The sequence below is a fragment of the Anarrhichthys ocellatus genome, unplaced genomic scaffold, assembly GCF_004355925.1.
Source record: "Anarrhichthys ocellatus isolate YVR2014 unplaced genomic scaffold, GSC_Weel_1.0 scaffold91, whole genome shotgun sequence".
Classification (NCBI taxonomy): Eukaryota; Metazoa; Chordata; class Actinopteri; order Perciformes; family Anarhichadidae; genus Anarrhichthys; species Anarrhichthys ocellatus.
The window spans coordinates 246,687-258,998 of record NW_022280121.1 but is presented as its reverse complement, the minus strand read 5'-3'; the positions used below and the strand labels follow the sequence as shown (position 1 = coordinate 258,998).

The following is a 12,312-nucleotide window of genomic DNA, read 5'->3' as shown; positions in this document are numbered from 1 at the left end:
AATTAGTGAGACATTTAAACCAGACTCTTATTTCTGGCTTTAGGCCTCAAATTACTTTTAGATTATTGCCCCACTAATGTCTATATGCTTAAAGTATTTGGCACAGAAACAACATTCAGGGTCAAATGCATCACTTCAACTTGGAGCTATCCAAATAGTTTGAAGAACAGTTTTTAGGTATTTGTGGACTACGTGGCTGTAAATCAGTGGCAAGAGGGACATGAAATAAGGTTAAAAATACAATAAATACAGTTAGAGGAAGAGATAACTAGCATCAGTGGATTTGGACATGTTATCTTAAAGGAGCTGTATTCAACACTCATGACGAGAGCCGTTGTGAGGCAATCGAAATGCTCCCACTTGAAGATCTATCTATAAGCACTATTAAGTTATTATTGATCAGCATAGAAAATTAAGTCTCACTATGTCGCAACATGATGCATGTTCTGTATTTCTGCATTGTTTTATGATCAAATACTGTTTGGACTTGTATTTGATTACTTAAAGATGCAATTCTATTTATTTCAGTCATACCTTTTTTTAAACTTTTAAGTCAATAAACTAGCTAACTTGAAGTTTGCATTAAAAGTTGAAGGTTCAGGGTTGGTTATATGTTTCCTGGATTAATGTAAAGACTGGATAGAAAACAAAACAAAATACAGAGATGGAGTGAATCTTTATTATCAACGTCAAACAAGTGCAACCTCACAAGCTGATCAACAATTCTCAACAGCTGTGTTTTATGATACTTAACTATACTGTATAAACAATTACAAAATATATATATATATATTTTTTCATCATTGCAGTGTAAATGTTGGCATTGCACGATCAAGCCGGTGCTCCACTTTGAGCTAATCGAACCAGCAACCCCTTTCACCTTACATGCAGCCGTTTGATCCATTCTTGGTGTAAACATATTGATTAGTGCAGCCTTTCGCACAGGAGCAGATATTTACCCGTCAGCCAGACATGAGGAATTTCAGAAGAAATCTTAATCATGTGTTTTTATAACTTTGTTATTTTTATTTAGTTTTTCTCACATATTGTGGGTTGTTGTGGGTGCCATTTCATTTTAACACAGTTAGAGAGACATGTGAAAGAAATCAGCTTTAAACAGAAGTATGTTTTCTTGCCAGAACAACCAACTCCTCAGTGTTCCTTGTCTCATTACTTTCATTTGTCGGCTTAGCGGAGCAGGAACAGTATGGGCTTTAATCCACTAATGCAATTATTTAGTCGAAACCAGATTTACCGCCTCATGGTTGCTTCCCTTCGCTTACTAGTCAAGTTGGAGTTTACCTCCACGTCTATACAAAATGTTATCACTTCATCAGTTTATCCTATTACACATTTGTGTGCAATTATCATTATTAGCATATAAATTCTTCAGCTATAGACAAAACTGTCTCATGTGAGGTCACAGAGACCTTTGACCACCAAAATCAAATCAGTTCATCCATAAGTCCAAGTGGATGTTTGTGACAAATTTGAAGAATTTTCTGCCTGGTGTTCCTGAGATATCGCATTCACAAGAATAGGACGAACCGAGAACCCGAAAACAAAATGTATAAAAGTACGCTGAAACCTGTTGACGTCCGTGCAGCTTCTCTGGGAATTACTGTAGAGTAGGACTCGAGGAGGAGGTAGTTAATGGAAAACTAGGCCCGTAGTCATTATTTTAATAAAGCAGTGAGCAGTTGTTTGCAGTGTAAAACAACAATTCCATTCACCTCAAATGAGGAAGCAGTGACCGCCTGATTCACTTCAATGTTCCTAATTATCCTGAGACAGCTGGGCATCATCAAACACATGTTACAGAGACCAAAAGCAACAGTACATACAGTAAAGTATGTGGTTTCACTTCGTGAGGTTAGTCACGACTCTTCAAATTACAGTTGGAATCTGTTTTGCTGTTCATGCCAGTTAGAGCCGTAAAGTACGTCCTGTGCGCTAACCTAAAGTATTAGTACTGAGCAAAATGTAAGGTACCTGTATCAAAAGTAAAAGTTCTCATATTATGCAGCAGAATGGCCCCTGTGCGTGTTCTATTACTCTATATTATACTGTTGGTATATTATATTTGATGCATTTATATGTGAACAGCATTCCAGGTTGTATCTGGCTGAATTTTAACTATATAATAGTTTACAGTATTTACAGTAGCACAATGCATCATATTCTATATCCTTATTATAGATCATAATCTGCAAAGTAACTTCTAACTATAGCTCTCAGAAAAAAGGTAGTGCACTAGAAGTTACAATGTGTTTCCTGAAATGTGATGGAGTATATGTATAAAGCGGTGTCAAATGGAAATACTCAAATAGACAGCTTATATTGAACTTGAATACATACTTTTCACCACAGTTGTATGTTTTTCAGGTCAATGGGTTTTACTGATATTTGACGGGGATTGTGATATACAAGCGTTTGGTCAACACAGTAAATCTCAAGCACCTCAACTGTAGAGATTAGGGCGGCTCCACCGTCCTGTATGAATATACTAACCAAGAGAGCAGCTGCACTGAGGCAATGATTCACAGTTTGTCCTTCAAATGCTCCAACTCCCACCAGCATTGTAAGCACACCGGTACAAAACACACACATGCACACACACACCCCCACACACACACACACACACACACACACACACACACACACACATCATGACCTCACACATCTTCCACTGTGCTCTGTGATGCTGTTAGTGCTGCATCAGGACCAGAGCTGATGAAAAATGGATGTGAAAAAAAAAAGAGCAACAGAAGGCAGCGAGCGAGGTGAACAAGTTCATCACAGAGAGGACGAGCGTACCTCTTCCAGCCCGAAATAAATTACCTTACGTGAGCCAGAAAACCCAACAATGGCAGGAGAAGGATCTTTAGCTGACAACAGAGAATCAACTGGATGAGACGTTAGATTGAATGTTGATGTTTTCCTGGTTTGTGACCTCTTGTAGTCTTGTAGATGATAACTCTTCTTACCCAACGGCGGAAGTAACACGCCGGAAAATCTATCTCCTTTTGCACTTGTGATATCAAGTGTCATATTTCCAGATACAATTCAAGGGCAATTTAATACACCTCTCAAGTGGATTTTGGCCATACTCCAAGTCCAAATGTTGGTGGTCTAGCATGTGAAGCAGTTTGATGATGGCTAAAAACCACTAGAAGAATGACTTGTAAGTGTAATTAACAGTAAGGGTTCATACTTCCACAGAAAAAACACCTATTTTGTTTTCTTTCTGCTGACAATGACGCCAGATAAGAAATTGCTCACATGGGGTCGATTTCGAAGGCAAATGACCATTTTGTTGTTTAGGTATGAAAGCTTGTTGGACGCTGTATACATGAAAAGGTTATACCTGGCTTACTGGAGCAAACTGGGCATTATGTAAGAGCCATTTTGTTTCAGCAGATGCAAGAGGTGACGTCAAACAAAATGGATAAGCCTGGTGCATTTTCACTCTTGTTTCCACTGAGTGCAGAGCGAAGAGCTAACAGGTGCAAGGAAAGATACAAAGATGAATCATGGAGCTAAAATAGAAGACGGCGAAAGAGAGTAGAGGGAAAATGGATGAGCAAGTCCACAGAGGCCTGTGATGTAATAGAGGTAAAAGATGCCATTTTGAGCACAGTGTCGCAGTGGAGGACTCAGCAGAGACCTAAACAGAAGGAGACATTCAATTCTGAACATGCAAAACCCACGAGACTCTTTGTGCCTCATCAGTTCCAACTTAAAAACATTGATAAGGGAGTAAATATCTTTAACTAAAACACAATCTACTTATACAGGTTGATGTATCCTCCTTCATCATTTGAATGTCAGAGCCTTCCAGCCTCCTCTGCTGCACGAGGGCACAAAAAACTCTGATAAAGACGCTGATGTGGCAGAGTCTTCCAATCATAATGATTGATTGGGACAGAGGAGCTGTAACAGTCCCCGTGGGGGCGGTGAACAGGCCGGGCCCTGCTGGCCAGACCTCACATATTCAATAGCACATCATTACAAGAAGCCAATGCTTCTCAGGGGGGAAATCCCCTCCTCACACCTCCGCCATCAACACTGAGGAGAAACACTGATGCTGGATGGTCATGTGAGATTGTGCACTGCAAAAGAGTACCGTCTAAATTGAATAAAAGCGTTTTCCAATTTGCGTTAACGTAATTCCGAGCAAAGCCTCAACATGAGTACGGCACCATAGGAAACACGTCAATATCCGAAACAGTCTCCTTTGCTTTCATCTCTCTGGCATCGCTTCAAGTCTCTTTTAACGACGTTAAACCGAGAGTGTGTCTGGAGAGGAAATAGAAAATACAGAGCTAACCCTTTCATAGTCTGAGAAATATGTCGTGTCAAGCTTTTCTGTCCTGCAAGTCATCTCACACTCCTCAGATTTACGTGGCTAGCATGAGACTCACTGCCCGAAATCACATGGATTAGGATGTAATGTGGTGATTTATAGTCTCACTGCATACATACTGTACATATAGTAAATACTGCAGGGTCATAGGAAAATTAAACACATTAATCAAAGTTGAAACTAATAAGAATTTGTTTTGTGCATTTGAACAAACCAACAGCTAGAACCAGATATTTTAAGCAAAAGGTCTATAAACCTAATTAATACATAAATGACATGCTCTTTTACTGTAGTCAGTGTCGTCTAACTTCTAGTGTTTTGTGGAAAGATGAAAAAAGTTACTGGAGTCAAACTAATTGAGTGGAGATGGAAAAGATGAGCTGGGAACAGAGCACAGGCACTGTATAAACAAAAACAAGCACTGCAGACCAGAGAATATGTTGATGTTGATGCCATTTTGGGATTTTATATTGTCCTGTGATCTCATCATTAGATCAAATTATTGGGGTGAAATGTAATTTGTAGGGGAGAGGAACAAAAGAGCTCAGTATTTTTTCACATCCTCAAACACACGTCTGTTTTTTACTGGCAGTAAATCTGAGAGATGGAAAATAGAAAGCTGGTCGAGAGACAGATTCATTAGCAGAGAGCTACTTCCTGTTGCACTTCGACAAGAACAAGAGAAAAGAGAAAAATAATCATCATGGAGAGTTCATTATTCCAGTTTTCTACTACAGTTTACAGAGCGGTGGTAATGGATCTGCTGTGGAACATTCAACAGTGGATGTATGTCAGTTAATGTTTCGGAACATTTTTACAAATTTTGTGACTTCAGATGTATAATTTATCCCAATGGACAAAGCTTTCACGGTCCAAATAAACACAACTGCTCTAAGTAACAGTGTGCACACTGAAAGTACAGTTTGGGGGTTTAGTTTGCTTTTTTTGCCACTGATTTATATTGGTATATTTCATAGTGTATTTTGGGGTTTTACATACATTTCACTACATCATTTGACTTTCTTTAGCTCTATTAACTGAATTTCTCTGACAGAAACTCACTGAGCTCAACGTAAAGATGTGCTGGTCGACACAGATAAAGCTCTGGAGCAGTAAACTATCATTGGCTGGTAAATAACAGTAAATTATTTTCTAATATTCTGCATGTAGTTGCCTGTTTCCTCATAACGTGTAAGCAGTCTCGGGCCTGTTCATCACATGGGGATTCTTTGCTAACACTAAAACTAAAACAAACATTTTAGTTTGATTGCGTTCTAGGACTCATACAACACAACACAGCTCAGGGCATGCCAACCAACAACCTTTGAAGTCGTTATTTTTCTATTTACTTTACAATATTTTTTCACATTAGTCATGCTTACACAGACGCTGCAATTCCTTGCTTGTCATAGACTTTATGATTGGAAATAACTGATTGAAAGTAAAGAAAGCAGTAAGCTAAGACTGCTGAGTGGGAAACAAATTCATTTGTAGGTTATTTTGGTTCTGATCTGCAATCTGATTTCGGGAAGAGGAGTTCCCGTCTCTGGACCTTCACACACGCAAACACACGACAGCTTCTTTTTCTATTTTTACCTGCACCCCTTTTCACTCAACCTCTGTCATCGGTGTCCTTTTAGAATCAGGCAGGAGGGAGGACTGAGGGAACAATCGGCTGATTCATCTGCCTTTATGTCACCGTGGCAGGTCCCTCTCTAACTCTCTCTCTCTCTTTCTAGAACTCGTTTCCCCCCCCCCCCCTCTCTGGGCTCCACACCCGTCCCCTCTTCCTACCCAAAACGCTGCTCCTCCCCCTCCCCTGTTGGTTGCTTCCTCTTGTTTTGGGCCGGTGCACACAGGGGCCCCCGGCTTGTCCCAGTCCCGGCCCATCCTCAATGGACTCTCTGTTTGACCCCTTCCGCTTCCCCCCCTCCACCCTCTGTCTCTCTCTGCTAAACAGGATAATCAGAGCCACAGCAGCATCTGATCAGCTGCAGCTCATTATACAGGAATGCACCAGCCTTAATTAGCACACATAACATTACATTACATAACCTGACGTTGATCATTGGAGTCAGGTTGTGAGTCTGTAAATGTCACTCTAGTAACATTACCGTAAGATTTTCTATGCAGATTAAGGAGCGATTTCACACCTGCAGAGAATCTTTTCTTTTGCCAACGCCAGTCTTTTAACTTCTCTCCTTGCTGCAGTGTTTCAGAGGTGTCCAGAAAGTGGGGGTCAGTGGAACCTAGCCTAGTGTTAAATTAGTCTTTAAGCGTCTATAAAATCCCATACACTGCCAGTAAAGAAAGGACCTTTTAGCGTACAGCATGCAAATTGTTTACAGTTTGTGAACGCTCTGCTCAACATTTATTTACTACCCACATTGGAACCACGACATCAAGTCCTTTTGCAGGGATGAATGTCGGGCAATGACATCGCCGTGTCTGATGTCGTGTCGTCATAAACAGCCAGCATAAATCACGCTTAAGACTGTGACATGCCTCTCTATCTGCATGTAATACAAATGTGCATGGTTGCTGTTTAGAGATGTTTTGCGATACGGTCTCTTACATATTTACTTACATTTTTTTTGTTTTTTTCAAACTTTTCTCACCAATCTGCTTTTTTGGACACACTGGGTCACACCGGCCACGTGATTTAGTAGGAGTGCTTCTCTGTAAACATCTGCAACCTACAGTTACCCATAGCATCTTTCTCTGTGTGGATCTGCAGAGATGCTTATGTGGATCTTTACACAATCCGAGAACTATAATTCCAGCCTGATACTTTTGTAAGAAGTGAAGATAAGCAGCCTGTTGCAGTGAAAAATGTCTCACAGCTTCATACGTTATAAGTAACGGCTCACATCAACCATCATGTAACAAATGCCAAATATTGCAAAAAGCTTGGCAGCTCTATCTTTAACGGGCCATGTTTGAAGAGTTTGAAAGATTGAAAACAGAAACCTACAACTTGTGATGAACACAAAACACTACACATGTCATGTCATGTCTGGAACAGGTTTCTTAGAGAGAGCAGGGATCTCAGATATTAATTTGTGACACTAGATGTCTGTTTGGGAAATAAAAGCTTAGCATTGACACCAGACAGAAAGACAAACACAGATTACAAAAAGGTCATGGCAGCATGTTTAAAGTATGTCTATATACAATCTAACAATTCCATTAATGAGCTCAGATTAAAGTAATGTATTTAAGAATCTTAAACAGATCACATGAGTTGATTGAGGCCAAATTGTCTCCTTTTGTATTCATAATAGCTATAGCTGATGGGAAAAGGCAACATTTTGGGAATGAAAGCAAAATGTCTGGAAAACATTCTCAATTATTTAGATGATCTGAAATAACGTTAATACAGTGTTTTATGTACTGTAGGTCACAGCATTACAACCTTCAGGAAAGTAACTCAGATTCTATGTAAAGACTCGCTTGTATTATGACGTTAATGTGATTATTTTGATAACACTTGACAGAGGTATGAGGAAGGCGGGTCGGTGGGGAAGAGAGAGATATTGCTAAAATTCCTCCGTGGAGTGAGGAGGATATTTAGTGACTGTGTGTCAAGCAGGAAGGCTCCATCCACTGTCTGTCACCATCAAAACATTCTCCAGAAAAATGCCCCCTGTGAGTGATATATTATTTAATGATGGTTAATGCGGATGTGTTTATGTTTAAGTAACATTTGTCTGGTGGAGCAGGATCTAGTTTTAACTACTTTAAATACAGTGAGGTAGTGTACGCCTGTGGTTCCCAACATAGGGTCGGAACACGTCCAAATGGTCACAAGATCGATAAATGGGAGAGGAAAGAGGTAAAAACAAAGTTCTGCTGCACACATCTGTCTTCCTAAAGTCAATTGGACTTTGTTATTTGTGAGATTTTGGACAATTGTACTTATTTGGGCCCAAAGCAATTATTTAAATAGAACCTTTTAGACGTTTAGAGGGAAAATGTCTCTTTGGTGGAACCGCTAACAACTCATAGACAGGGAGCCTCAACTACTCACTGATTCTTGTTTGGTCACACACCAAAAAGGTTGAGAACTACCAATTTGATCTTCCATGAACCATTAACACAATATAACAGCACAATGTTTCCTTCTGAAATGCAGAGGAATTGAAGAATAAAGTAGCATAAAAGGGAAATCCTCCAAACTAATATTGCTTAATTTTATCCAATATGCCTCTAAAATCCCTCACATTGCCTATTTGTCTTGATTTGTAGAGTGAATTCCAGTGAGTGCAACAAACAAACAATAGGACTGTTATTAAAGCTGGCAGCAGGACAGCGCAGTCATTCACTAACAACCTGTCTAGACACACAAACTGTATCTCCCCGCCCACAGCTGGAATCACAAAGCACAATAGACGTACTCAAGTCGGACTAGCAGCTCTGAAACATTTTATCATACACGCCAGTGTAACTGGTAAAGTACGAGCGAAAACACTGCCACTGCGATGACAACAACTCAAAGCTTGTCAAAACATCCAAGCGCCAGACGGAAGCAGCCAATTCACTGCAAAACAACTGCACAAACAGGCCAGCATGTAAAAACACAAGCTAACAACTCACATCCTTAAAACCCTTGTGTTGTCCTCCTGACTGCCATACCCCTGTTGTCCTCTGGGGTCAAAAATGACCCCACCTGGTTTGACTGTTTTTAAAGCATACAGTATAAATTGTCAATCAATTCTGTTTTACACCTTTAGTATTACTTCAGTCCAACACATTACCACAAATCGTTCCCTTCATTTTGGAATTTAGGACCAATAGACCTTGTTTACATAAAAGTAGACCCTGTTTTTGAGTGAAAATACAATGAAACAATTAATTATTTTGACTTTATATTATTTTTTACTATTTGACTTATCACAGAGCGGTACATATCAAAGTTTAGTGAGGATGCTGTTCTTGAATCATTTGAATTTTTCTAATGGCAGCACATAATCACACCTGTTGTCCTCTGGGGTCAAAAATGACCCCGTCAGGTTTGATTGTTTATAAAGCATACAGTATAAATTATCACCCACCTCTGTGTTTCAACTCCTTAGTCAACTTTATTCCAACTCATTACCTGACATATAAAACATGTCAACATTCATTTCTGCAACATTTAAGAAAGAAAACTATCTTGACCAAATGCTGAAGCCCGCTGTGCCTTCTGTCTCTCTTAATGTCTCCCTCAGTGTCATTTTGACCTTTTTTCTGACCTTTGACTACGAGAGACGGGCCACGAAATCCAATAAGTTATATGAGTCATGAATAGAGCAGGTGGCGAAACATGCTTAGTCATTAGCAGGCTCCTTCCAAATATTTATTCACACGACGCTGAGCAAATTTACAGCGAGGTAACAGTGCAGAGTCAGCAAGATCCCAGGTCGTGTTAACTCTTATATGCAAGAGTTCAGTTGTTGTAGCCTTTAAATTGAGCATAAAACAAGTTTATAATCTGGTATTCTTTATCAATAAAGTCTCACAGTGCTCACATTGTCCTGCGCTGCTACTGGGACTGTTAAACAGGCTGCCAGCTGTCAACTTTCTGACTCTTCATTGTGTCAAGACACACACACACACACACACACACATTGGTAGACTGAAAAGGTCCCCCTCCAAATACACTGACTGAGTAAGTGGGTGTTGTGATATGGGTATTTATGATGTAAAGCTCTTTTATTCTGTCTGAAGTTCATTTTTATCACATAATAATACATACAATATAATACGTGTATATCAAATTCCTGTTTATTTTCTCATGTTCATTGAATTCTATATATTACTAGTTTACTCTTTAAAAAAAGCTACAGGACACTTCTCTGGCCCTGCACATCTGTCAGAAGTTTATGATTGTCTGTGTGGTTAATATGTTTTATACTATATGCAAATAAAAACACAGTAAATTTTAGACTGCTTTGAAACATATTATATGATTTATATTTTTTGATTTAGTTATGAAAACGATGCAAAACCTGAATTATTACGTAAACAAACACAACTGCACGATAAGAAGGAGTGCAATCACGAGTCACAGGTGAACCTGTTATTAAATCAAATGTTAAACGCCTTGCAGCCTATTTCAATAATGTTTCATTGATCTCACGTCCAAAGCGGTCGAAAGGAAAAATCGTGATTGTGGTAGTTCGTGACTCAAAGTGTCGCTGAGCCCAGGTCTGGATGTAAATCGGCACCGGGCTGCGCAGCTTTCGTTTTATTACTGCGGGACTGCGGACAACTCGAACCATTACTCAGCAAAAAACAGCGACAGGCGCACATGGAGGCAGTGCGCTGCACCACGTTACGGATGCGCACAAAGTGGGCCATTGCAAATGTCGCGGGAGGGGGAGAAGGGAGGGGGGTGACGACAGGTATGTCAGCAGACGATTAGGTGTCGGCCGTACCTTGCTGTCTAGGACGCTGCTTCCCTCCTGGAGCGTATTCACCTCCGCACTCAGCTCCCCGGCGGAAGCAGAAGCTGAGGCTGAGGCATCCTCCTCCTGGCTCTTCCCGTCCCGCTGCACTGAGTTCTCTGCTCCCATGGTTAACGATCACAAAGATGAACTTCAGACTCCAAAAAAAACACAAAAATAACAACCCTCCAAGATGGCACGACGGGGTTACAGCAAGCGAGTATCCAAAGCGTCCAAACGACGACCTCTACAGTGCAGCTCCGCCCCGGGATGGCCTGGATCTGGAGTGATGTGAAGAGTGAGGACCAGCTCACTTTTCTTTTTTTTTGCAGGACACCCCCGCCTCCTCCTCCTCCTCCTCCCTTCAGTATCACATGGGGCACCGGTGCGCTGCGGCACGCCTTGCAGCATGAGAGACGGTGCTGATGGAGGACAGACCGTCAGAGTGAGAGAAGAGGACAATTGGTGAATGTAATAAAGGCCTTATAGCTTGAAGCATCGCTTCTCCGTATTCAGCAGGAATTAGATCTATCGTGGGGGATTGGTAAATTGAATTAGAGCAGTTGTAAACCACTGACACATGAGGGGAAGGAAACCTACAAAAGCCCCCGAGGACTTTAAAAACAAGTTTGGAACATACTGTATGAAAAAGGAATTTGACTATAGGAATAAGTGAGAAGTACAAGCATCCTTATACAACCATCCATATATAACTTTATACATTTACTATACTTCATTTAAAAAGGACTTCACATTCATCTGATCTTTGTATGTATTATTAATAGAATAACAGTTTTATGAGCAAAACACACAATATGCTAGAAAATGGAATGCCTTGCCTTGCATTGTCAGATTCACCTATACGGGTGTGTGGAGTCATTACACCATCTATGAAGATTTCTACACCATTTGCGTACAGGAAAAATGCATAATATTAAACATTCTTAACAGTTAGAACACTTTGTTCTATTGAATAAGAAAATAGTTACATCAAGACTAACTTATACAGATATAAAGAGAAAAATAAAGTAAAAAAACACTTGAGTACAGAACATTTTTCAATGTAAAACTTAAATTAACTTTTCAAATACATTAAAGCTATTTTACATCCCTCCCCATCTGTCTCCTGTGGTTAACAAGGTCAGGTAACATCTGCTTTGGCATGCAAATACACCCGGGTCAAGTTTTGCATGTTTAGCATTTTGGTGGTAATGATATCGTATCACAGAGAGATATGAAGCAGACTCTACTTGTGCTAAATGTAAACCACTAACAAACACAACAGTCCTGGGACCTCTTAGTTTATCCACTTGTACGTTATTTTAATCTACATTGATGCTGAAGATGGTATCTTTTATTTCAAGTTGCTCAATTTCAATTAAATAGGCCTATATGCTCAAAAATTTAAGTTTTGAATCTCTAATCTAATTCCTCTCTGACATAAACACACAGTATACACATCATTAGGGGACATATTGCCATTGTGTCTCTGTGTGTGTGTGTGTGTGTGTGTGTGTG

At 40.0% G+C, this 12,312-nt stretch overlaps 1 protein-coding gene across 1 annotated transcript in view; it reads right to left on the bottom strand.

Annotated features, from left to right (window-relative positions):
- akap12b (A kinase (PRKA) anchor protein 12b) overlaps window positions 1-11,120 on the bottom strand; it is a 40,239-nt gene extending 29,119 nt beyond the window's left edge. Inside the window, exon 1 of the mRNA XM_031875450.1 lies at window positions 10,786-11,120. Coding sequence (XP_031731310.1) covers window positions 10,786-10,923 — 138 coding nt within the window. The 5' untranslated portion in view covers window positions 10,924-11,120. The remainder of the gene's footprint in view (window positions 1-10,785) is intronic.
- Between the last annotated feature and the right edge of the window lie 1,192 nt (window positions 11,121-12,312).